We start from the raw sequence: 27,398 nt of genomic DNA, 5'->3' as shown, positions 1-27,398 counted from the left end.
TTTGACTAAAGATTAAAAGTGAGAAAGTTGCAATGTGTTCTGACAATTTAGGAACTGAACAAAAGGTTACAATTTCTCTGAAAAGTGTAAATTGTTCATCCAGCCCTAGTAAAGATACGGTAACTAGTTAAAACACATCTGAATGTACCGCATGCAAATCCAGTGACTGACTTTCAAACTCTTACAGATCCTACCGGTATCTGAGCATTGAAGCTGCTATCCTCTTAACACCTGACTTTACAAATGTCGCTAAGCTTTATTAGGGGATATCATTCTTAGACAAAGTAACCACATGGAGCTTCATTTAATATAAAGTATGTGGCTAGTCCATTGTTAGTGTTCAGGGATATATGGCTTGTCTACACTTACAGCACTGCAGCAATTCAGCTGCGCCACTCTAGCACTTAGCAAAGAAGCTATCTGTGCTGACAGGAGAGCTTCTCCCATTAACATGGGTACTCCACCTCCCCAAGAGGCAATTGCTATGTTAAGGGGAGAAGCCCTCCCATCAGCAAAGCTCTGTCTACACCAGGAGTTTGGCGAGTGTCACTGCTCAGGAGTGTGGATTTTCCATACCCCTGAATGATGTAGTTACACCAACATAAGTTTGTAGTATAGACCAGGACTAGTTATGGTCTCTCAGTTTTTGGGATAACATGGGTTGAAAGCAACAAGGAAGCACGTTCAACTCTCAGCAAGGTGTAGATATGGGGAGGGAATACTACTGCTTTTAAACAGTGCCCTTTCTAGCTGATCTAAGACCCTGTAAAGGGAGCCCTTTCAAACTCTCCTTGACCTAAGGATGGCAGTTTTGGGGTGGGCCATAAGAGTGAATGGGACTGGAATAAGATTTAAAAGAGGGGGTGTCTGACTCTCTGAAGGTCACAGAAGATACCCCAGGACCTAATGACATGAGTGGGAACTTCCTTATTTAACTGTGTAAGCTGGGTGGCAAGGGAGTTACCCAGAGTTACTGCCAAAGCTACTGGAAGGGGTGGATATTTTACTCCTTATCTATACATCTATTTTGTTGCTATGTTTTTCCAAGCTTATGACTGTGTGCCTTTCCCTTAATAAAGATGTCCTTGTTTCTGCACAGTCTAAGTGTTTGAATGTGTGGAAGTTTTGCCTCTTAAAGGCACCCAGGGAGGTGCATTTAGTTTCCCCTGGTTTCTGGGTGCTGGTTTACTTATTTGCCAAGAGGGATTCTACAGACTTTGAACCCAGCACTTTTGGCTGACATTCACCACCTGGCAAAAGTGCAATAGTCTTCATCATTCCTCATGCTGTACTGGTCTGGCGAATAACCAGAGAACTTCAGCGGTTATCAATTTCATATTTTACAAGTACTAACAGACTTTTTAAAAAGGGGGTTTTATACCTTGTTTACATTTGCTAGCGAGACCAGCGTTGTCACCCAGAGATCTTTCAGTTTGATAGCTTCTGTAGTAACCTGCAGAGTTCTCTGTAGCTTTAAGTTTTCTCCCCAGACTCCCAGCAATCCATTTCTACTTACAGTCAGGTAACAGCTGGAGCCTTTCAAAAAAGTTACTTTTTGAATTATATCTTTGTGGATGGGTGAAAGAAGTCGGAGATTCTTCCACTGGGGAATGACTGATGATCTCATTCGTTCATCCTTCTCATTAAGGTCTAAGAGCATGAAAGAGGTCACTTTGTCCCAGTCAATGATACCATCTCGGGTCAAATCTATCTTATCAAACATCTCACCAAATTCTTCTTTAGTACTTGGTCTGATCACTGCACACATCTGCTCTGTGAACTCTTCTCTAGTCATGACCACTCTTCCATTTAAACCTGGAGACTTCAAAAAGGACAGAGTGAGACAACAGTAGTTGCACTGGTGCCCCCTTGCTAACAAGCAAAAACATGGATTTGCCACAGACCAAGTGGTAATCTTACCCGTGTATCTAAAGGCACATTCAGTTTGTAATAATGAACTATTTTACAAAACCTGATCAAAGGAGTCTGCCCCTTCACAAGAGGGTCATGTAGATATTTTAACAATGAAATATCTGTATAACACACCAGATTGACAGCCCTGGAGTCAAAGTTCTCTAGACAGCCAGGATAAAATTTTCCTTTGTGCAGAGGACCAAACACAAGGCCACATGCACCACTTAACCCTTGTGGCTCTCTGCACAGGGATGAATATCACCCATCACCTCCCCCCCCCAAAAGAAAATTCTGCTGAGATTGATAACAAAGTTGCAATGGTGCATTTTATTTTAAACTGTGGACCCCTGTGACCAAAACCTCTTTGCATACGGACTATTGAATAGCTGTCAGATAGTAGTGATTTTTAGTCACTGGGCTGGATTTGACCTGGTGAACTTGGCTGGAAGGCTCTGCATCTTATTACTAATCTCCTGAGCCATTCAGTCAACTCTGCAAATTTTTTCTGAGTCCATTCATTTGCTCATGCCATCAAATTAAGTGTACTTACATTTTTTTTTAAAAAAGGCTCTGAATGCAATACCTCATGCAAGCTCACTATTGCAATTAGTTACTGAAAAAACAAGCAGATGCTGACACATCCGTTTTTATATTAAGTAAAAAAGATAAAAGAAATGAAAAGAAAAAGTAAATTCGTTACTTTGTGGAAAATCAGGTTTAATTATTTCTCCTATTTGCATCCCATTAGTATTTCTTTGTTACCTATCTTGTTTTTCCATGTCTCACATCAATGACACTCTATCCTAGAATGCAAATTATCTTGTGTTGACACAGGAACTTTTATTTTACTTTTGTGTAGGAGAACAGGGATCTCCACTTTTGTGGCCTGATTTTCAAAAGTGCTGCACCGTGCCCACAGTGAGGGCAGTAGGAGTTCTGGATGACCAGCACCTTTGCAATGGTGATGAGGTGACAGGGCCAGCCCACAACATTTTGGCACCTGAGGCAGGGAGCTCAAATGATGCCCCCATGTCCCCTCGCTTGGGCCAAAACTTTGAGAGGTCTCAATTCTGCCTTCTTCCTGTTCTACTCCTCTCTTGGTACTGCTCTGCTACCTACCCCAATAAAAGAGAACTAACAACTTAAAATGCCTTGTTCAAAAATTTTAAGTAACACTTAACTTTCAAACGCCTGAACAGCAAATGTAACTTTTCTTGTCTGCATAGTAAACACTGGCATTTTTATCGGTTTGAATAATCAAAGTGGTGCTTTCCGTGCCTTCTTGGTTGCAAAGATTTGAACTGCTTCCTGCTGAAGGTCAACAGTCTGGACCAGCTCATGCTCTGCTGAGATGGCTGCAAGGCCGACCAGCCTCTCCTGTGTCATTGTGGAGCATAGATGTGTTTTTATTAACTTCAGCGTGGAGAAGTTGAGTTCTCCACTGGCAACTGTTACAGGAAGTGTTAGAAGTATGAGCAGAGCAACAAAAGCATTTAGAAAGACAGTGGTCATCTTATCTGTGCACATATATTCCAGAACAGCCTTTGGCGTTAATCCTGCTGAAATGTATCTTGAAAGGGCTTTCAGTTCATCGCCTAAATCACTTGAATCAATATTGTGCATGTCATCATGTGTCAACACTGTCTCTAGTGCCCTTCATTGATGGTGTAGGTCTTCTTCAGGTATAGTGAGGCGTTTTGGAATATCATACAACATCCCAAATATACTGCTGTTCCTTGAGCTGCATGAAACATTCTTCAGCTGACTGTATTGCACAATCTAGCACCTGGTTAAAAAAATTCCACTTTGAATTGTTGTTTGGGGTCTCTTATGGGATTATCCCATGCCTCGTAATCAAAATGTCATCTTCTTCAGTGATTTTTGTATTTTTGAATGGGTGGGAAAATAGCTTCAGTGTCAAGTTCCTCTGCCAACTTCTGTGCACTCTTCAGAACGTTTTGAAATCCCTCATCTGACCGGTAAGACTGTAGGTATGACTTTGCTTTGTCCATTTGTTCCATTGCTCCAGATATATCAAGGTCAACACCTTGGAGTCTCTTGCTTACAACATTTATTTCAAACAGTGTGTCATGCCACAACACTAAGCCACACAGAAATTTGAAGTTATGTATATTTCTGGTGATTCCACTGTTCTCCTACAAACAGTTCCCGTCATACCATTATCCTCCATAATGGCAACTATGGCATCATCTATTTTCCCAGTTTGGTGTTTGATAGGCTTTATCGCCTCCACTCAACTTTCCCATCATGTGGAACTCAGTGGTTTCAGTGTCAGAGAGGATGTTCCCAAATGTTGCTTCAAAATTTGCCATCGATGAGGTGATGCAGAGAAAAATACATAGATGCTTGGAATTACATTAAAAAATCCAGCAGCCTCACTAGAAGCTGACGCTGCATCACTGACCCCCAAGTTCAATGAATGAGAACTGCATGGGACAAAAAAACGCTCAAGGGTTTAACTCTTGGATCCGTGTCTGCGCTCCTCTGTTCTTTCCTCTTATGTTGGCACCAATATCATAGCCCTGACCTCTCATGTCAGCTATCACAATTCCCGTATCTTCCAGCTTTTTAAGAAGCACATTTGTCATACCAGCTCCTTTAGTATCATCAATGTCAATAAATTCTAGAAAATTCTAGAAAATGCTCTCTGACAGTCACCATTGCAGGAACATTTTCACTAGGTTCTGTTGTTGTTACAAAACACACCATTAAAGTAATTTGTTCCATATGGCTGATGTCAGGTGTGCAGTCCAGAATAACAGAGAAATATCTTGCTGACTTCAGATCTGCCACAATCTTCTGTTTGACTTTTGTTGCCAGTAACTGTACGATCTCATTTTGAATGGTTTTTCCAAGGTAGTGGTGTGTGTACATTTCTTGGGTGGTGACTCTTCTTAGATGCTCCTGGAGTACAGCATCAAACTCAGCCATCAGCTCCATAATTTTAAGGAAGTTTCCATTGTTTGACACATACAGCTGATCTGAAGTGCCATGCAGTGCTAGGTTTTGGGTAGCAAGCATTCTCACAATGGCAATGAGCCTTTTCAGAACATTTTGCCAATAAAGAGACTCTGATGCAATCTTCTCTTGATGCTGATCATCTATGATGGCCTTTAACCTTAGTCTCATCTCAAACTCTTTCCACCTATGGAATGCTCTCTGGTGATATTATGCCTTCTCATGGCATGCCAGATTTCTAGCCAGATTTTTCCAGTCCTTTGTTCCTGTAGAACCCAGTGTGGCTGGAACATTAGACTGGAAGAGTTTGCAACAAAAACAGTATGCAGCATTTTGGGTTTTGAGTACATAAGCCATGGCCTCTCCACTTTGTCACCACTGGGGATTTCACGCCAGTAATGTGTTGGATGGAAACTTCTATTTTCATTTTCTTTGGGGAACATGAAGTTTTTCACTTGCTGTGGTCCACGCAGTACAAGGAAGTCCCTCAGGCTACTGCTCAAGTGGGTCTACAGTCCTGGATCATCTAGACTTAAGGAACTAAACTCAGCAGCAGCTGTTTCTTGCACCTCCACCACACTCTTCTCTGATCTACACTTTTCTTCAGGAATGTGCATGGTTGCGTCCATTTGAGATGGAGATATGGATGCTGCAGTAGCTGCCTGGTCACCTGCACTCTGACTAACTGGAAGATCAGGCATCTCCTCACCACTCACATCCTCACTGGGGCCAGAAGGCTCGCCGTGTACATTTGTGTCTATGTATCTCAGGAGAGGTCCTTCCTGCTTAGATAGAAAAGCTTCCTTTGCTTTCTTTCTTTTTCTGAATGCTGCCCCAGAGGTGCGTTTTCTTCTTTTACTCATGACTGCTGTTCTGTGCCAGCTATAGTGGCTCTCAACACTCAACTGAAGGGGACAAATAAGCAGGCTGGTAGCAGGGCCTTAGTGAGGGAAGATATCAGCGTCTTAAGGGCCTAACTGGCTCCTACTACTTCAGTTGACTGCCTGTTCTCCTCAAGTGGGTTCAGGGAAGCAGCAGGAAACAGGCAGCTCCCTGCGAAGCTGGTGTTAATCAGTCCAGGCTCCTGGGGGTGCTAGAGAGATACATAAGAGGCTCCTCCTCCTCTCTCTCCCTGCAGCTCCTGCTGCTTTCTGTTATTCCCTCTCACCTTTTCTCCTGCCTGCCTGTTATGTCTCTTGTGCCCTCCTTCCTCCAGCACAGCACTCCACCATCTCTGTGCATCTCAAGCAGAGAGAATACAGATGCACCAGCAGCAGACACAATTTTCTACATTCTGGGTCCTAGTGGTTCCCCCCCCCCCCCCAGTCTGGCACCTGAGGCGGCCACCTCAGTTCGCCTTATGGTAAGGCCAGCCCTGTGTGGTGAACAGTTGTCCATCAGAAACAGGGCTGAGTCCCCCCTCATGCACACCTTGAGAATCTCATTGGGATACCTAACATCCCTCAGATGGTTACGCTCTCAACCTGGGGAGGATTGATAGCAGCAGCTTAGAAATGAAAAGTTCTATACCCATTCCCAATCTTGCATTTCCCAGCATCATATATTTACATCTTAATGTAATATTAATTCAGGAGCTAATTTAACATTTTCCCACTGTGATGTGTTCAGCATCAAGACATTGCCATGTAAATGAGACAGCCATCTCCAGGGATATGTTTTGTATTTACCCAATTTGATCTCAATTCACTGAGATGTTAAAATGTGACATGAGAAAGAGTTTGCTCCTTTTTTAGCCTAGGACTCTCAGAATATCAGCCATCCCTGCAGAGAATCACACGGCTTAGAAATTTAAAGATGCAGTACAGAGAGAGAGCTAAGCATGCTTTATTTAAAGAGCATTGAATATAAAGATTTTTTTGAAAAAAAAAGGTTCACTGGAGTCTTTTATTTCAAGATTTTTTCATTTTTAATAGGCACAGCTCTTAGGCCTTGATCCTGCAAACTCATAGGCACATGCTCAATTTTAAGCAAATGAATAGTTACATGAGCTTAAGTGTTTCCAGAATCAGAGCCTTAATCAGGATAAATTGTCTACTGAGGTGCCCCAGTGAGAAGGATTCTTCTGTACTCCCTCTATTGATATACCTTCCTTTTATTTTCCCCCATCTTTTGATTCTGTGCTTCTCTGGTCAATTTGATTCAACTACTAAATATACTTTTAATGAAAATGTACAGCAGAATCACTGCCAGCTACTGTGAACAGCCTCTCAAGTAGATTGATATGTTGCTCCAGAACAGATGCACCAGTCTATCTTACTCCTCCACTATTTTCACCATCCACTGAATATGGTATGTTAATGAAAGATTGTAAGGAGGCAGACAGCATGTAACTAGTCTGCAGGTTGATGGAAAAAAACAAACCCCTCCAACCTTCCATCCCACATCAGTGGTTTCACTTGTTTATTAAAATTTCAATTATATTATTTTCTGGATGGTTTTCTGCCTAAGAGTCTGGGATAACACAGTCTTTGAAGCATGGGCGGCGTGTGAACCACCAGCTGGGGGAGGCTAGCCCTCAGCCCTGCCCCTTACATCCGAAGCCCCGCCAGAGCCAAGCCTGAGCTTCCATCGATAGGGCTTTCAAGATGGCAAGAGGTGGGACACCACCTTCTCAAAGCACATACAAATGCAGAAAGTGATCCAGGATGAAATTCTCTGGGTTGAAACCAGTAGGCCTTTCGTCCTGTCTGCTACTGCCACAAAGAGCTGCATGGATTTACAGACTAGCTTGGTTCTCTCAGCATGGAAGACCAGGGCAGGTCCAGCATGTGGAGACTCTGCTCCTCTGCATGCTTGTGCAGTTTTGGGAAGAAAATGGGTAGGAAAATAGCCTGATTACTATGAAACTACTAGACCACCTTTGAGAGGAACATTTGGGGGGGAGGAGAGGGGGCAGTTGAACCTTGTCCTTAAAGAACACTGTATATGGGAGGATCTGACAGAAGGGCTCTGATTTCTGAGACCCTCCTGGATGAAGTATTCGCTACTAGGCAGCCAACCTTCCAGGAGAAAGACAACTGAGGGCACAATGCCACTGGCTTAAAGGGAGGGCCCATGAGTCTTGAGAGGACCAGGTTTAGGTCCCAAGGTGGGATAGGTTTCTGAATTTGAGGGTAAAGTCTCTCTAACCCCTTGAGAAAGCAAATGGACTTTTCATGTGAGAAGACCGACCTACCATCCATTGGAGGGTGGAAGGCTGAGATTGCTGCCAGATGCACCTTGATCGATGAAATGGCTAGGCCCTGTTGTTTCAGATGGAGCAGGTATTCCAACACCAATTGGAGGGGTGACCAAGTTTGTGAGAGGCCACACAGAAAAACGCTCCCATTTGGCTAGGTAAGTCACTCTAGTGGACCATTTCCTACTACCTAGCAAGGGTTGGCAGATTTGTTCTGAACATGTCTGCTCCACCAGGTTCAACCATGGAGCTTCCATATGGTCAGGGGGATGGCCCTGAGGTTCGGGTGGAGCAAGCAGCCATGATCTTGCGAAGTCAGGTCCAGGAGGGGTGGGAGCAGCAGCGGGGATGCTACTGGCAGATCCAGCAGCATGCCGAACCATCGTTGTCACAGCTATGCAAGGGCTATAAGAATAACCCTTGCTTTGTCCTGCTTGACTTTCAGAAGGACCTTGTGCACCAGAAGAATGGGCAGAAATACATAGAACAGGAGCTCTGTCCATGGTAGTAAGAAGGCATCTGAGAGAGAGCCTGCTATGACTGCGTAGAAAGCAAAACTGCTGACATTTCCTGTTATGCTTGGTTGCGAACAGGTCTACAAGGGGAAACCCCACCTCTGGAAGATGATCTGGTCACTTCTGGATGAAGGGACCACTTGTGGTGAGAAGAGAAAGACCTGATGAGGTGATCTGCCAGAGCGTTCTGGGCTCCCAGGAAGTGGGAAGCTTCAAGGTGGATGTAGTGTTTCACACAGAAGTCCAACAAGCAAATGGCCTCCCTGTCCGTGGAGTGGAATGGACATAAGCAAGCACCTGAAGAAGAATGTAATTGCAGGAAAAGACCATTTTCCTGAACTTGACTTAACAGAAGTTTCCGGAGCACAGGCCCTGGTTCTCATGGAGAACTTCAATCATCCTGACATCCGCTAGGAGAGCAATACAGCACTGTACAGACAATCCAGGAAGTTTTTGGAGAGTGTTGGGGACAACTTCCTAGTGCAAGTGCTGGAGGAACCAGCTATCGGCCATGCTCCACTTGATCTGCTGCTCACAAACAGGGAAGAATTGGTAGGGGAAGTAGAAGTGGGTGGCAACCTGGGCAGCAGTGACCATGAGATGGTTGAGTTCAGGATCCTGACAAAAGGAAAAAAGGAGAGCAGCAGAATACAGACCCTGGACTTCAGAAAAGCAGACTTTGACTCCCTCAGGGAACTGATAGGCAGGATCCCCTGCAAGGCTAATATGAGGGGGAAAGGAATCCAGGAGAGCTCACTGTATTTTAAAGAAGCCTAATTGAGGGTGCAGGAACAAACCTGCATTCTGATGTGCAGAAAGAATAGCAAATAAGGCAGGCAACCAGAGACCACAGAAATCTTTGGTGAGCTTAAACAAAAAAAAAAAGAAGCTTACAAGAAGTGGAAACTTGGACAGATGACATGGGAGGAGTATAAAAATATTGCTCGAGCATGCAGGGGTGTAATCAGGAAGGCCAAAGCACAATTTGAGTTGCAGCTAGCAAGGGATATGAAGGGAACAAGAAGGGTTTCTACAGGTATATTAGCAACACAAAGGTGGTCAGGGAAAGTGTGGGACCCTTACTGAATGGGGGATGCAACCTAGTGACAGATGATGTGGAAAAAGCTGAAGTACTCAATGCTTTTTTTGCCTCGGTCTTCTCAGACAAGGTCAGTTCCCAGACTGCTACACTGGGCATCACAGTATGGGGAGGAGGTGAGCAGCCCTCTGTGGTGAAAGAACAGGTTAAGGACTATTTAGAAAAGCTGGACATGCACAAGTCCATGGGGCCAGATACAATGCATCCAAGGGTGCTGAGGGAGTTGGCTGATGTGATTGTAGAGCCATTGGCTATTATCTTTGAAAACTTGTGGTGATGGAGGGAGGTGCCGGACGTTTGGAAAAAGGCAAATATAGGGCCCATCTTTAAAAAAGGGAAGAAGGAGAATCTGGGGAACTATAGGTGAATAGTTTTATCTATCTGGGCTGTTGGTTGACATCGGAAGGTTCTATAGCCGAAGAAGTCACACACCAGATAGGTTTTGCATCGATGGCATTTCAGCATCTTCAGGGCCTCTGTCTGGGTGGCAGGATGCTGTGTGACAACTAAGATAAGAATGATAAATGCAGTAGTGATGATATCTCTGTTATTTGGAGCAGAAACATGGCCATTAACATCTGAGGAGAGGAAACTAAATAGGTTTTTTAAAGTTTTTTTAAAACAGGTGTCAAAAGTTACAGTGTATTTTTAACAGCAGTTGGTTTGATTTTGTCACAAATAAGAAGATACTTGGATGATCCCAGCAAGTTGCAGTCTTGCAGCAGTTGAGAACAAGATGACTGCAAATGGTGGGGTGATCTCCAACATGCTCAAGGTACGCTTTTAAAGAGAACTTAGGCTGAAGGAATGAGAATGAGGCTGACTACAAATGAGATTGGAAGATGCAATTCTGAGGGGTTTAAGAAGCCTAAACCCTCTGTCAGTTCAGAGCAACTGCATCTGTATCTCACCTCAGTGAGCAAGCAAGGGTACCCACTCTCAGGCTTCCAGCACTCCAGCCATTGCCTTTCTTGGGTGAAGATCCACATCTCTCTCCTTTCTGATCAGGGCATTCCGAGGCTGCACAATTCCCTGCCTTCCATGTATTAATCCCAGCAGAGAGAGGCTCTCCAAGCATGCCTGCTTGCTTTCTCTTCAGAGATGGTTAACAGTGTGACTGTTCACAGTTATGGTCACCCCACAGCTTTTTCTATGCAAGCCTATTTTATTCTTAAGGTAAAAGCACTACATGGAAAACATTAAAAACAATAGAAGAACCTACACAAGCTTACCAGACATCACCCAACTGTTACATGTGCTCTGGCAGAAGCTGTCCATTAACATCCCACCCTAGAGCTTTCCTTTGCAGTCACAAGTCCAACACAGCTTCAGTTCAGAACAAGCATACTCATAAAATGCTTAGTCCACCCTTGATACAGTTCAGGGGTGTTTGATTTGGAGTTGCCAGGAAGAGGTAATTAGTAGACAATGGGTTTTCCTCTCCAGAGAATAGCTTCAAAAGGGTGAGTCGAAGCGGGCCATTTGCATGTCCCTTACCCCTGGTACCTCCGAGGAAATCCACTTCCTGGGTATTGTTCCAAAAAACCCATTGAAGTTCCACAGATTGTATTAGTCTGTCTCCTAGAAAAGGTGTATTCACACACTACCACATACCCAATTGCATTTTTAATACAGTGGACCCTAAAGATATTAAAATAAATTCAGTAAGGTTTAACTTAACTCAGTAAAGTTCAGTCAGGCTATTTCAGGAAAGTGTCAGTTTGTCACACCCTCCCATGCTGACTCTTGCCAAAGGAAGAAGACTTGCAAGGGACTGTTTGAGATGAAAGTCCATTCTTCAGGCCCCCATGGCTACATCATAGACCTGTGAATTTGCTGCTGCCAGCTGTGTGGGGATTCCCCTGGTGCAAGCACTGTGGAAGCCATATATAAGGCTGCCTCTCGAGGACCCCTTCAGAAACCAGGCTGAGAGCTAGACAGGCATGCCAGGGGTGGGGATGGAGATGGGAGGGTTGTGTCCAGATAAGGCTGCAGCACACAGCACTGAGGACATAGTTTGGAGGTAAATAGAAACAATGGTTGGTTGCAGCTGGACCACACCCATAGTAAAGTCCATGTATCTCAAGCATGTTAGGTGATGCATCATTCCATTTGTTCCCCAAATTAGGCTCAAAGGACAGTGACCGATAGTCTGGAGAGAAATATAAATTGCAGTTCTTAGGCTGAACACACACAGTGACTGCAGCTATGAAAATAAATGGCAGTTTTCAGGTGTTTGTTGCACAAAATGAACTCCATCAATTTTAAGCAGTCTCAAAGGCCACAAAAGCAAAGCAACTGGAAACAAATATGAAGCCTGCACTAAAAATTATACCCCTGAAAGCTATTATAAAGCTATTTCCTAGCACAGCACAGCTACAGACAGGAAGGGGATCCAAATGCAGTCCAGTCCATCTGCCCTGAACACGAAGACCCAAAGGCCACAAATGCTTTTTGCCTTAAAAGCAAAAACTACGCTCAGAAGCAACTTTTTATCATGTCAAGCTAACACAAATAATTTTGTGTTGCAATCACTAAATAAAGGCTCTCTGATCTGTCAAGATGTTTATACCTCATCCTTGTCTGTCTCTTGTCTCCTTGTCTTGCATGTTGTACGTGCAATGTATATTGTGCATTGGGGGGAAATGGTAGCTATGCACAGTTTATTTAAAGTGGTATCTTCTTGTGTGTGTTGATACTGGTAAACTGGCAAATGAAGAGCAATAGCAGACAAGTTCTTTTAATCCCTGTGAAGCACGTAGTGCGATCACTGAGCATGTCCTGCTGGGCTCAACGTCCTTGCAGATGAAGCACTAGAGTGAGGTCACCCGTAATACTTGACTTCTCAATAAGCGAGGATTGGTCAAATCGAGCTTTTGAGATCTAATTATTCCATTGTGTCAGGCAGGTGGTTAAATTTGGGTCTAATGAAGTCTGTGATTACAAATAGCTTCCTTTGCCTTAGTTGTACCTTCCCTGGGCATTACTCTGCTAATGCCTGCTACTTCCGTATTATCGTACTGTATCTTGGCAGGAAATTACAGCAGTGTTGCTTGCATGTTCATGAGAAGCACCTCCACACAGAAGAGCAGTCAACAGGTTGATCCTCAGCTTCATCTTCAGGTGGTATTATTGCTTGTATTTCATAAAATAAAGTTCTGCTGTGCCAAAATCTACAATCTAATGAAGTGAGCAAAACATATTTCCTCTTTGAAAAGTCTAATTTAGGTATCTGTGGAGTTCTTGTCTCCCAAGTTTAAGAAGGATGAATTCAAACTGGAACAGGTACAGAAAAGGGCTACTAGGATGATCCGAGGAATGGAAAACCTGTCTTACGAAAGGAGACTCAAAGAGCTTGGCTTGTTTAGCCTCACCAAAAGAAGGCTGAGAGTAGATATGATTGCTATCTATAAATATATCAGAGGGATAAATACCATGGAGGGAGAAGAATTATTTAAGCTCAGTACCAATGTAGACACAAGAACAAATGGATATAAACCGGCCATCAGGAAGTTTAGACTTGAAATTAGATGAAGGTTTCTAACCATCAGAGGAGTGAAGTTCTGGAACAGCCTTCCAAGGGAAGCAGATGGGGCAAAAGACATATCTGGCTTCAAGACTAAGCTTTATAAGTTTATGGAGAAGATGATATGATAGGATTGCCTAATTTTGGCAATTAATTGATCTTCGACTATTAGCGGTAGATATGCCCAATGGCCTGTGATGGGATGTTAGATGGGGTTGGATCTGAGTTACTACAGAGAATTCCTTCCTGTGTGTCTGGCTGGTGAGTCTTGTCCACATGCTCAGGGTTTAGCTGATCACCATATTTGGGGTCGGGAAGGAATTTTCCTCCAGGGCAGATTGGCAGAGGCCATGGGGGTTTTTCGCCTTCCTCTGCAGCGTGGGGCACGGGTCACTTGCTGGAGGATTCTCTGCACCTTAAAGTCTTTTAACCGGGATTTGAGGACTTCAGTAGCTCAGGCATAGGTTAGGGGTTTGTTACAGGAGTTGGTGGGTGAGATTCTGTGGCCTGTGTTGTGCAGGAGGTCAGACTAGACAATCATAATGGTCCCTTCTGACCTTAAAATCTATGATTCCATGACTCTTAATTAGATATTGAGGAAACATTTCTGTGCAAATAAATTGGGCTCTGGGGCAGTTTACCTAAAAACATTCATTACTCACAGCAGTATATAAACTGTAAGTAAGACTCAGTTCATATTTTTTTTCTTCAGTGCTCAGGTGTCACAGAGGCTTATTCAAGTAGGTTTAGAACATTTGGCTATCAGGCCTGAATCTCCCCTCATTTAAACCAGTTTCATACTGGTATATCCCTGCCAACTTCACCAGAGTTACTCCAGATATATCCCACTGTAAGTGAAAAGAGAATTATACTGCACCAAAAAAAAAAAAGAAGAAGAAGAAGAAAAGAAAGGGCATTTTCCCTTTTGCAGTGTCATAGGCCTCTCTTCTCTGGGCTACTTTGTCACTTTATCTATCTAAGCACTTTATCCCTCACTCCACCCCTCATAATTGTAGTATCTGAGTACCTTAATGAATTTAGCCTCTCAGAACCAAGAATGAACCCCAGATTTTCCAAATCCCAATCCAGTGCTTTAAGGCACAAGCCCACCTTTCCTAATTCTGTGTCTGCTTCATGGATGCAGCCCATGTTTTACATAAGGACTTGTCTACATGATGCAGTGAAGCACTCTACAGGGATGTGATTTGTAGCGTGCTCTAACTGGCCCATGTAGACCCTGCTGGCACACACTAAAAGCTACTGAAAAGCGCATGCCAGCAGGGTCTACAGGAGGCAGTTAGAGAGCTCTACAAATCACACCCCTGTAGAGCACTTTCCCGCACTGTGTTGACAAGCCCTAAGACTCCGCTTTATGAATGCAGCGCCTGTGGAGATTATTGATGGCAACTGCTAATAGGGCTGTCCTCCCAAGAGAACATATTTACCATCAAGAAAAGCTATTCTGTCTGAGGACAGGAAAACACTGAATCTAAGTTGTAAGTCTGAACAACTCTATTTTTCCCCCACATCAACCTTTTTGGTCCCTCTTCACTCAACCTCCTAAATCCCTGTGTCTTTGTCATAATTTTGCATCTGATCATTTACTGGGACACCCTTATATGCATGTCAAAGCCCCTTTTTAATCAGCTGTGTGACTTGGACAGGGGCTCAAGCCAGGTACCTTGTATAGCAGTGAAGAGTGTTATCTTGCTCTCTCAAGGCAACTGGGCCATTGCAAGTGTCACTATTTTTCATGGAAATGTTTTGCCACTGCACTCCAACAACAGATGTCATGATTAGAGATAGACTGAAAAGGAAGTGGGTCAGATTCTGATTTAATTTACACAGACATAATCTGGAAAAACTGTAAATCCTGAGACCACTGTAGTCAGTGGAGATACTCCAATTTTACACTGGTGTAACTGACATCAGAATTTGCCCCCAGCCTATAGGCTCAGATTTAGGAGCAAATCAAGATTTGAATGAAATGACTCCCAAAATCACAAGATGTTTTTGTGATATTTCAGCTCCAAGTGGGCAGAAATCTCATGAGACCGGATATTTTCATATGACTTCCATCATTTACTCATGGTATTTTGGCCGCATCTCAACCAGACAACAGGCCCCTTCCTCTCCTAGATCCAACACAGCACCAAAACAGATGGGGTGGGTTCTAGTCCAGGAATTTAAATCTGAGCCACATAATCTGCCTGAAACTGGAAGAGGTTTGAAATCATCGAAGTTTCTGATTTCAGCCCATCTCTAATTGTGGTCAGTATTTGCCTGAGTCATGGCTGCACAGAAAAGCAGCATGGCTTCCTGAAGAATAGTGCTAGGTGAATGGCCCCTTGTTCGCCTAAAGCTAGGGTTGTATTGTGTCATGTTGAATATGTACAGGAGTTTTATTTAAAGCTGGTCCTGGGAAAGAAAAGATAAACCTTTCTTTGATTGCCTCACTTTTAGGCAGTAAGATTATTGTTGCCTCTTCCCCTTCCCAGATAGTAACCTATTATTCCTGATTACTGGGTGTTTTTTTTTCTTCACTTGACTAGTATTTCTAATCATAGAATCACAGGACTGGAAGTGACCTCGAGAGGTCATCTAGTCCAGTCCCCTGCACTCATGGCAGGACTAAGTATTATCTAGACCGGGGGGGAGCAAACTTTTGGGCCTGAGGGCCACATCGAGTTTCCAAAATTGTATGGAGGGCCGGTTACGGGAGTCTGTGCCTCCCCAAACAGCCAGGGGTGGCCCAGCCCTCACCCCCATCCAACCCCCCCTGCTTCTCGCTCCCATCCAACCCCTCCTCTCATTCCTGACTGCCCCCTGGAACCCCTGCCCCATCCAACCACCCCTTCTTCCTGTCCCCTGACTGCCCCGACCCCTATCCGCACCCCCGACCACTCACCGCCCCCTCGAACTCTCCTGCCCTCTATCCAACCCTCCGCCCCCTCTCCACGTTACAGCCACACCGCCCAGAGCACCGGGTCAGACTCTGCAACTGCGGCGTGCTGAGGTTGCAGGGGAGGGGGGAACAGCAGGGGAGGGGCCGGGACTAGCCTCCCCGGGCAGGAGCTCAGGGGCAGGGTAGGAGGGTCCCGCTGGCCGGATGTGGCCCGCGGGCCGTAGTTTGCCCACCTCTGATCTAGACCATTCCTGACAGGTGTTTGTCTAACCTGCTCTTAAAAATATCCCTAGGCAAATTTATCCAGCGTTTAAGCACCCTGACAGTTAGGAAGCTTTTCCTAATGTCCAACCTAAACCTTCCTTGCTGCACTTTAAGCCCATTGCTTCTTGTCCTAATCTTGGATTCACACCCAACTAACAGAATTTTGTCTGTTTCTACATCCTATATTTCCTTATGCAGACACAGACACGCTTTTCTTGATACCATATGACAGTATAAACACAATTGAAAATGCTTTCTATATTTCCTTGATACGCAACTCAAAATCCTTTCAATTAATATTTTAATTAGGAAATTCACTTACCATAAAAATCTCCTGCATTTTCATAAAATCATAAATACTTAGTCTGTTTTCAAGTTGTTCCACAACATTTTTCATTGCTGCAGTGTCTTCTGTTCTGTCTGAGGTCAGACACCCAGCACTGGGCTGGAAGTCGTTAAGTGAAAGATTTGTGTAGCTCATGCTTGATTCACTTTAACATCTTCTGGCACATTGGGGAGTACTTGGCTCAGTATTTGTCCTTTAAGAAGAAGAATTTTATTTATTTTTTTTTTAAGTTTTTTTTGTAGAAATCCAATAGCTCAAATTCTGAGACAACGTACATCAAGATGGAAAAGGTCAATTTAAATAAAGCAATAAAAACATTTTTAACTCTTGACTTTTAATTTTATTTCATAACATACCAGACCATTAAAGATAGTCTCCAACATTCTATCTGTAAAAGGTACGGTGTACCTGGCTTCCTTGGATTGTAACTAACTAATACTGAAAGCAAGTGTACAAACATTTCCATTTGATATCTGAATACGCATTAGAAAGTCAGCTATTGAAAATCCATTTTACTTACCTTGTCGTTAATATTGTGATAATTAATGTTGTGATTATAACTCCATTATTTTTGCAGAACACTTTGGTAAGCTCTACAACTTTTTTTACTCTCGAATAAAGAGTTTAAATTAAAGGAATGTGCAGAGTCCTTTGCTTTCCTTATTCTTGGTGCTTACAAATGTTTCCTGGCAACGTATACAAAGCTAGCTAAGCTTCCCTCCCTTCTCTCCTCCGGTTATTGGTTAAAATGGAGGTGTTTGCATAAGAGGGCTATTTGCAAGCATGACTAGAAGTACAGTATAGCTATAAAGGAATGGCAATGGCACCATTTAATCAAATACACTACAAAGCCCTCCTGTCAAAGCGACCTTTTTTACATACTACAAAATAAGATTTGTTTTAAGTGAACCAGCTTTTACATCACAGTATACAGCAAATTTGGAGTCCGACCTTGCCAATTCTCATCATGCCCACTGCCAGGCACAATCTTATTGATTTCAGTGAAGTTTCACCAGGTAATAAATGATGCAACTTGGCAAAGAGAGTGGGCAAGATTTGACCTTTTATCCTATGTTTGGGTTTAGATCATAATTATATTACGGTAGTTCTCGGAGACCCATATCAGGTTGGGATGCCTATGTGCAAGGTGCTGTATAAGCACAAAGGTAGACCAGGTTCCCCTGCCCTAAAGAGTATGCAGCCTATGGGTATGTCAAGGCTGCAAGCGACCCCTTAGTCCCGTCCTGTCTCGTCCCGTCCCCCCCCGCCGCCAAAAAAAGAGGCAGCAAGTCTCAGAACCCAGGTCAGGGTTTTAGAGCCCAGGCTCCAGCCTGAGCCCAAATGTTTACACTGATATTTTTAGCCCCATAGTGTGAGCTCTGCACATGCAAATCAGTCGACCTCAGCTCTGAGACTTACTGCCAGGGGTCTACTTTATGAGGTCTCAACCCTGCCAATACTTGTCCATGAATGGTAAGAAAAGTTTCTTGCATGCATATGTTTTGCAGGATTGGTGATGGAGCAGACAAGCAACATATGCAGGGTTGGGAAGAAGGAGAAAAACAAATATACACCATTTTATATGCATTTTATATATGTGTGTATACACTTGCTTGTTTGTAATTACACTGACTTTTGCCAAGTGGGTGTTAGTCTAACTGTGTGTTTTCTTGCAGGCATCAGGCAGAAAACAGATCTTCAGAAGGGATTTGAAGGACAAAGTGGTAGGGCCCTTACTGATTACTTCAGGGAGGGTGTTCCAGACATAGTGGCAGGGTTGAAGAAAGCACAAACATGGTTGTTGGAAGAGTGGAACTATATTTCTTTGAAATACCAATTATGAATAATTAAAAGGACATTTCCTTTCCTAGGACCTAAATCCCATAACTAGTCATTTAAAACAGAAAGAAATTTAAACATCTAATTTCTTTTGCTATCTATAAAGATATCAGAGGGATAAATACCACAGAGGGAGAAGAATTATTTAAGCTCAGTACCAATGTGGACACAAGAACAAATGGATATAAACTGGCCATCAGGAAGCTTAGACTTGAAATTAGATGAAGGTTTCTAACCATCAGAGGAGTGAAGTTCTGGAACAGCCTTCCAAGGGAAGCAGTGGAGGCAAAAGACATATCTGGCTTCAAGATTAAGCTTGATGAGTTTATGGAGGGGATGGTATGATGGGATAGCCTAATTTTGGCAATTAATTGATCTTCGACTATTAGCGGTAGATATGCCCAATGGCCTGTGATGGGATGTTAGATGGGGCGGGATCTAAGTTACTAAGGAGAATTCCTTCCTGCGTGTCTGGCTGGTGAGTCTTGCCCACATGCTCAGGGTTTAGCTGATCACCATATTTGGGGTCGGGAAGGAATTTTCCTCCAGGGCAGATTGGCAGAGGCCATGACGGTTTCTCGCCTTCCTCTGCAGCATGGGACATGGGTCACTTGCTGGAGGATTCTCTGCACCTTGAAGTCTTTAAACCAGGATTTGAGGACTTCAGTAGCTCAGGCATAGGTTAGGGGTTTGTTACAGGAGTTGGTGGGTGAGATTCTGTGGCCTGTGTTGTGCAGAAGGTCAGACTAGACGATCATATTGGTCCCTTCTGACCTTAAAATCTATGATTCTATGATGCTCTGTTTTGTGCAGAACTCGTAGCTGATTTATGTTACTTGAGAATCTGGTCTAGTGATGGAGCATTTGGGTTTATTAAAAATTGTCTTTGTTGGAACTAAACAAAACAATGGAACTATTCCCATTAGTTTTTGAGAAGATTATGCTCACCTAACTGAAGTTCGGGGTCAAATTTAACCTGGAAGTGTCCCTTTAAATCCTCCATAGTACCCTCTTTCTTTCCTGTGGAGAGCGTGGTAGCCAGATTACAGTCACCTTTGCTTGATCTCAGTGTACAGATGAGTCACATCATACACGCATTTAATGTATGGGAATTCAACTATACGTGCTCGGCAAAGAAAAATAACAAGATACCTGTAAATAGCGTGGGCGATTCCACCCACCATTCCACTCAAGGAGCGTATGCCCTGGAGTGAGCGTGAGATGGGAGACGTGAATCTGCTGTTCCCTCAGTCGGTCTCAGTTCCCGCATGCCTCTCATAGTGTGAGCATCTCGCCGCTCTGAGTGTGAGTCTAGTGTTTAAAGATACATATTTTTCGGACAACATGGCCCCTAAACACAAGACAACTACTTCATCTGGTGCTCAACCGAAGAAACAGATCTGTTCCAACGCTGCAGGAAAAACTGGCTGTGTTGGACTTACTGAGAGATGGTATATCGGTCTCCAACATGGCGTGTAAATATGGCCTCAATGAATCTAGCATCCGTGCCATCAAGATTTGAGAGAGAGAAATTCGTCAAGCCGTGGCATCAAGTGCTCCAATAACTGCTAAGATGATGAGCCAGGTGCATGATAAGACTTTAGTGAAGACTGAAAAGGCATTAAACTTATGGCTGGAAGACATGAACCGTAAATGTGTGCCTAGCGATGGCAACACATTGCGAGAAAAGGCTCTTCACCTCTACGCGCTGTCCAAACCTCCCGCCGAAGAGGGACAGCCTTCTGACGAGAAGGAATTCAAAGCCAGCCAAGGTTGGCTTAACAGTTTTAGGAACTGCTTCAACCTCAAAAAATTGCAGACTACTGGTGAAGCTGCACCTGCCAATGAAGAATGATTTAATTTCTGAATACGATCCCTATGTGGAATGAAGCCTCAAAACCACACTTAGTATTACAGACAATTTGAGACCATATTAAGAAATGTTTGAGCAGCTCAAGAGACAACAGTGAAAGTTGCCGATTACCATGTTTTTCAAGGAAAAACAACCAGCAGCAGATGAGACTACGCAATCAACTTCTCGAGCTGAACGAGAGCCCACCACTTCGTCTACGACTCGTTCTCCGTCACCCAAGCTCTCCGTCACCTCTGTCTCCTGGATTGACATCAAGCTCTGACGACACCCTGTAATTACCCCCCTGTAATTAAAAATACAGTACTGTAAAATTGTATTTTGCATATGTACTCTTTATTATATAAAGAAAAGGAGTACTTGTGGCACCTTAGAGACTAACCAATTTATTTGAGCATGAGCTTTCGTGAGCTACAGCTCACTTCATCGGATGCATGCCGTGGAAACTGCAACAGACTTTATATACACACAGAGAATATGAAACAATACCTCCTCCCACCCCACTGTCCTGCTGGTTATAGCTTATCTAAAGTGAGCATCAGGTTGGGCCATTTCCAGCACAAATCCAGGTTTTCTCACCCTCCACCCCCCCACACAAATTCACTCTCCTGCTGGTGATAGCCCATCCAAAGTGACAACTCTTTACACAATGTGCATGATAATCAAGTTGGGCCATTTCCTGCACAAATCCAGGTTCTCTCACCCCCTCATCCCCCTCCCAAAAACCACACACACAAACTCACTATCCTGCTGGTAATAGCTCATCCAAAGTGACCACTCTCCCTACAATGTGCATGATAATCAAGGTGGGCCATTTCCAGCACAAATCCAGGTTCTCTCACACACACCCCCCACCACCATACACACACAAACTCACTCTCCTGCTGGTAATAGCTCATCCAAACTGACCACTCTCCAAGTTTAAATCCAAGTTAAACCAGAACATCTGGGGGGGAGGGGGGAGCGGTAGGAAAAAACAAGGGGAAATAGGCTACCTTGCATAATGACTTAGCCACTCCCAGTCTCTATTTAAGCCTAAATTAATAGTATCCAATTTGCAAATTAATTCCAATTCAGCAGTTTCTCCCTGGAGTCTGGATTTGAAGTTTTTTGTTTTAAGATAGCGACCTTCATGTCTGTGATTGCGTGACCAGAGAGATTGAAGTGTTCTCCGACTGGTTTATGAATGTTATAATTCTTGACATCTGATTTGTGTCCATTTATTCTTTTACGTAGAGACTGTCCAGTTTGACCAATGTACATGGCAGAGGGGCATTGCTGGCACATGATGGCATATATCACATTGGTGGATGTGCAGGTGAACGAGCCTCTGATAGTGTGGCTGATGTTATTAGGCCCTGTGATGGTGTCCCCTGAATAGATATGTGGGCACAATTGGCAACGGGCTTTGTTGCAAGGATAAGTTCCTGGGTTAGTGGTTCTGTTGTGTGGTATGTGGTTGTTGGTGAGTATTTGCTTCAGGTTGCGGGGCTGTCTGTAGGCAAGGACTGGCCTGTCTCCCAAGATTTGTGAGAGTGTTGGGTCATCCTTTAGGATAGGTTGTAGATCTTTAATAATGCGTTGGAGAGGTTTTAGTTGGGGGCTGAAGGTGACGGCTAGTGGCGTTCTGTTATTTTCTTTGTTAGGCCTGTCCTGTAGTAGGTAACTTCTGGGAACTCTTCTGGCTCTATCAATCTGTTTCTTTACTTCTTCAGGTGGGTATTGTAGTTGTAAGAAAGCTTGACAGAGATCTTGTAGGTGTTTGTCTCTGTCTGAGGGGTTGGAGCAAATGCGGTTGTATCGCAGAGCTTGGCTGTAGACCATGGATCGTGTGGTGTGGTCAGGGTGAAAGCTGGAGGCATGCAGGTAGGAATAGCGGTCAGTAGGTTTCCGGTATAGGGTGGTGTTTATGTGACCATTGTTTATTAGCACTGTAGTGTCCAGGAAGTGGATCTCTTGTGTGGACTGGACCAGGCTGAGGTTGGTGGTGGGATGGAAATTGTTGAAATCATGGTGGAATTCCTCAAGGGCTTCTTTTCCATGGGTCCAGATGATGAAGATGTCATCAATATAGCGCAAGTAGAGTAGGGGCTTTAGGGGACGAGAGCTGAGGAAGTGTTGTTCTAAATCAGCCATAAAAATGTTGGCATACTGTGGGGCCATGCGGGTACCCATAGCAGTGCCGCTGATCTGAAGGTATACATTGTCCCCAAATGTGAAATAGTTATGGGTAAGGACAAAGTCACAAAGTTCAGCCACCAGGTTAGCCGTGACATTATCGGGGATAGTGTTCTTGACGGCTTGTAGTCCATCTTTATGTGGAATGTTGGTGTAGAGGGCTTCTACATCCATAGTGGCCAGGATGCTGTTATCAGGAAGATCACCGATGGATTGAAGTTTCCTCAGGAAGTCAGTGGTGTCTCGAAGGTAGCTAGGAGTGCTGGTAGCATAGGGCCTGAGGAGGGAGTCTACATAGCCAGACAATCCTGCTGTCACGGTGCCAATGCCTGAGATGATGGGGCGCCCAGGATTTCCAGGTTTATGGATCTTGGGTAGTAGATAGAATATCCCAGGTCGGGGTTCCAGGGGTGTGTCTGTGCGGATTTGATCTTGTGCTTTTTCAGGAAGTTTCTTGAGCAAATGCTGTAGTTGCTTTTGGTAACTCTCAGTGGGATCATAGGGTAATGGCTTGTAGAAACTCGTGTTGGAGAGCTGCCGAGCAGCCTCTTGTTCATATTCCGACCTATTCATGATGACAACAGCACCTCCTTTGTCAGCCTTTTTGATTATGATGTCAGAGTTGTTTCTGAGGCTGTGGATGGCATTGCGTTCCGCATGGCTGAGGTTATGGGGCAAGTGATATTAACCTCAGCCATGCGGAACAAGCCGTCAGGAACACTATCCCCGATAATGTCACGGCTAACCTGGTGGCTGAACTTTGTGACTTTGTCCTTACCCATAACTATTTCACATTTGGGGACAATGTATACCTTCAGATCAGCGGCACTGCTATGGGTACTCGCATGGCCCCACAGTATGCCAACATTTTTATGGCTGATTTAGAACAACGCTTCCTCAGCTCTCGTCCCCTAAAGCCCCTACTCTACTTGCGCTATATTGATGACATCTTCATCATCTGGACCCATGGAAAAGAAGCCCTTGAGGAATTCCACCATGATTTCAACAATTTCCATCCCACCACCAACCTCAGCCTGGTCCAGTCCACACAAGAGATCCACTTCCTGGACACTACAGTGCTAATAAACAATGGTCACATAAACACCACCCTATACCGGAAACCTACTGACCGCTATTCCTACCTGCATGCCTCCAGCTTTCACCCTGACCACACCACACGATCCATGGTCTACAGCCAAGCTCTGCGATACAACCACATTTGCTCCAACCCCTCAGACAGAGACAAACACCTACAAGATCTCTGTCAAGCTTTCTTACAACTACAATACCCACCTGCAGAAGTAAAGAAACAGATTGATAGAGCCAGAAGAGTTCCCAGAAGTTACCTACTACAGGACAGGCCTAACAAAGAAAATAACAGAACGCCACTAGCCGTCACCTTCAGCCCCCAACGCATTATTAAGGATCTACAACCTATCCTAAAGGATGACCCAACACTCTCACAAATCTTGGGAGACAGGCCAGTCCTTGCCTACAGACAGCCCCGCAACCTGAAGCAAATACTCACCAACAACCACATACCACACAACAGAACCACTAACCCAGGAACTTATCCTTGCAACAAAGCCCGTTGCCAATTGTGCCCACATATCTATTCAGGGGACACCATCACAGGGCCTAATAACATCAGCCACACTATCAGAGGCTCGTTCACCTGCACATCCACCAATGTGATATATGCCATCATGTGCCAGCAATGCCCCTCTGCCATGTACATTGGTCAAACTGGACAGTCTCTACGTAAAAGAATAAATGGACACAAATCAGATGTCAAGAATTATAACATTCATAAACCAGTCGGAGAACACTTCAATCTCTCTGGTCACGCAATCACAGACATGAAGGTCGCTATCTTAAAACAAAAAAACTTCAAATCCAGACTCCAGGGAGAAACTGCTGAATTGGAATTAATTTGCAAATTGGATACTATTAATTTAGGCTTAAATAGAGACTGGGAGCGGCTAAGTCATTATGCAAGGTAGCCTATTTCCCCTTGTTTTTTCCTACCGCTCCCCCCTCCCCCCCAGATGTTCTGGTTTAACTTGGATTTAAACTTGGAGAGTGGTCAGTTTGGATGAGCTATTACCAGCAGGAGAGTGAGTTTGTGTGTGTATGGGGGTGGGGGGTGTGTGTGAGAGAACCTGGATTTGTGCTGGAAATGGCCCACCTTGATTATCATGCACATTGTAGGGAGAGTGGTCACTTTGGATGAGCTATTACCAGCAGGATAGTGAGTTTGTGTGTGTGGTTTTTGGGAGGGGGATGAGGGGGTGAGAGAACCTGGATTTGTGCAGGAAATGGCCCAACTTGATTATCATGCACATTGTGTAAAGAGTTGTCACTTTGGATGGGCTATCACCAGCAGGAGAGTGAATTTGTGTGGGGGGGTGGAGGGTGAGAAAACCTGGATTTGTGCTGGAAATGGCCCAACCTAATGCTCACTTTAGATAAGCTATAACCAGCAGGACAGTGGGGTGGGAGGAGGTATTGTTTCATATTCTCTGTGTGTATATAAAGTCTGCTGCAGTTTCCACGGTATGCATCCGATGAAGTGAGCTGTAGCTCACGAAAGCTCATGCTCAAATAAATTGGTTAGTCTCTAAGGTGCCACAAGTACTCCTTTTCTTTTTGCGAATACAGACTAACACGGCTGTTACTCTGAAACCTGTCTTTATTATATACTGTACATTACTGTATACATTATACATATTACTGTACAGGTTGTATACACAAAACCATGTACAGTATACTATACTTTATGGGCGATTTAAGGGATTTTCAAGGGTAATTTTGACTATACACGATTTTAGCCTTTTGCGCTGACTTTAGAACCTAACCCTGTGTAAGATGCGACTCCACTGTATCTCCCAGGCATGGGGATTTCTTTAAGTCCCTTGTTGAGTTTATGGAAAAATAGCTATTACTTTTCTTTTCCTTCCAGCAATCATGTAAACCCTATCTTACCTTCTCTTCTATTTTGTGAGAATGTAGCTGGATTTATTTGCAATGCCTATTGTTTTACCTTTTCACTTTTGCCCCTACATTTGGGCAAAGGATTCCACTATATTCTCTCTGCTCTGTCCAAGTAAAAATGTGAGATGTTAAAAAAGTAGGGTCCTGAAAACTCACCGTCAGTGGGAGGTGCTCAGAGGCATCACACAGGTGCTGTGGTTGGACGTGGAAGGGAGGTCTGCTCCTCCTACACCTCTTCTAATGGCCTATTTTGAAAGAAGCTTCTGCTAAGGAAAAGGAAATGAGAGGGAAAACGATACAATATATCATAAATAAAAGCATGGCAGAACCTATAGATACAAACATGCAAGGCTTGATCACTCCTTGAATTTCACTGGCAGAAGCCAGTTTGGAATCCCATCACAGGGTAAATTGGTCAAGAGAGCAAATCATCTGTAACCCCCTCTGCTGGAGAGAGTAATCATTGCCTACAGAGCCAGTAATCATTGCCTACAGAAAGGTCGGGCCAGATTGATGGGGAACATTGATATGGTAGTTTGGGCCACTTCCTCGGAAGGGGTGCCTACAAAGATCCAAGCGGAGAGTAAATCTACCCTACCCTGCACAACACCTAGTGAAGGATGATGTCAGGCTGACCCCCTACTCCATCACAGCTGGGTTGGGGAGAAAAGGTTATTGCAGCAACCATCATCAGTTTGCACTCACAGAAATTAATCTAGACCTAATCTATCAAGGCCACTGTAATTCCACCTCCCTTAAAATTCCCTTTAAATTTTGTTTGCCCACTGCACTCCAACAACAGATGTCATGATTAGAGATAGACTGAAAAGGAAGTGGGTCAGATTCTGATTTAATTTACACAGACATAATCTGGAAAAACTGTAAATCCTAAAATCACTGTAGTCAGTGGAGATACTCCAATTTTACACTGGTGTAACTGACATCAGAATTTGCCCCCAGCCTACAGGTCTCAGTTAGATTTAGGAGCAAATCAAGATTTGAATGAAATGTCTCCCCAAAGTACCTATGTTGGTCCCAAGAGAGATTGGAGAGACAAGATGGAGGAGGTAATATATTTTATTGGACTAACTTCTGTTGGTGAAAGAGACAACCTCCCTCTAACACCACACACCCCTAGTTGTCACCTACCCTCACACACTGGGACCCATATGGGACATCATTAAACAGTTAACAGTTGATGGGAACCATATATTCTGAAAAAAATCTTTCCCAAATCCCCTCTTCTGGACTTCAATACCCCCCTCCCCCAACCTCATCAAGCTCATCATCAGAAGCATCCTCCTCACTGACCAGGACCCGCAACACTTAAGAAGTATGGGCTGGATGAATGGACTTTAAGGTGGATAGAAAGCTGGCTAGATTGTCAGGCTCAAAAGGTAGTGATCAATGGCTCCATGTCTAGTTGGCAGCCGGTATCAAGTGGAGTGCCCCAAGGGTCGGTTCTCGGGCTGGTTTTGTTCAATATCTTCATAAATGATCTGGAGGATGGCATGGATTGCACCCTCAGCAAGTTTGCAGAGGACACTAAACTGGGAGGAGAGGTGGATATGCTGGAGGGAAGGGATAGGATACAGAGGGACCTAGACAAATTAGAGGATTGGGCCAAAAGAAATCTGATGAGGTTCAACAAGGACAAGTGCAGAGTCCTGCACTTAGGATGGAAGAATCCCATGCACCGCTACAGACAAAGGACTGAATGGCTAAGCAGCAGAAAAGGACCTAGGGGTTACAGTGGACGAGAAGCTGGAT

At 44.1% G+C, this 27,398-nt stretch overlaps 1 protein-coding gene across 1 annotated transcript in view; it reads right to left on the bottom strand.

Annotated features, from left to right (window-relative positions):
- WDR49 (WD repeat domain 49) overlaps positions 1–25,962 on the bottom strand; it is a 76,447-nt gene extending 50,485 nt beyond the window's left edge. The window contains exons 1-4 of the mRNA XM_073359476.1: positions 25,785–25,962; positions 20,571–20,742; positions 16,724–16,940; positions 1,382–1,822 (exon numbers count right to left, since the gene is read on the bottom strand). Coding sequence (XP_073215577.1) covers positions 1,382–1,822; positions 16,724–16,882 — 600 coding nt within the window. The 5' untranslated portion in view covers positions 16,883–16,940; positions 20,571–20,742; positions 25,785–25,962. The remainder of the gene's footprint in view (positions 1–1,381; positions 1,823–16,723; positions 16,941–20,570; positions 20,743–25,784) is intronic.
- Positions 25,963–27,398: the final 1,436 nt, after the last annotated feature.

This window comes from Lepidochelys kempii, chromosome 9 (assembly GCF_965140265.1).
Source record: "Lepidochelys kempii isolate rLepKem1 chromosome 9, rLepKem1.hap2, whole genome shotgun sequence".
Taxonomy (NCBI): Eukaryota; Metazoa; Chordata; order Testudines; family Cheloniidae; genus Lepidochelys; species Lepidochelys kempii.
Note: the sequence above shows the minus strand (reverse complement) of the source record. Positions and strands in the feature narration are given on the sequence as shown.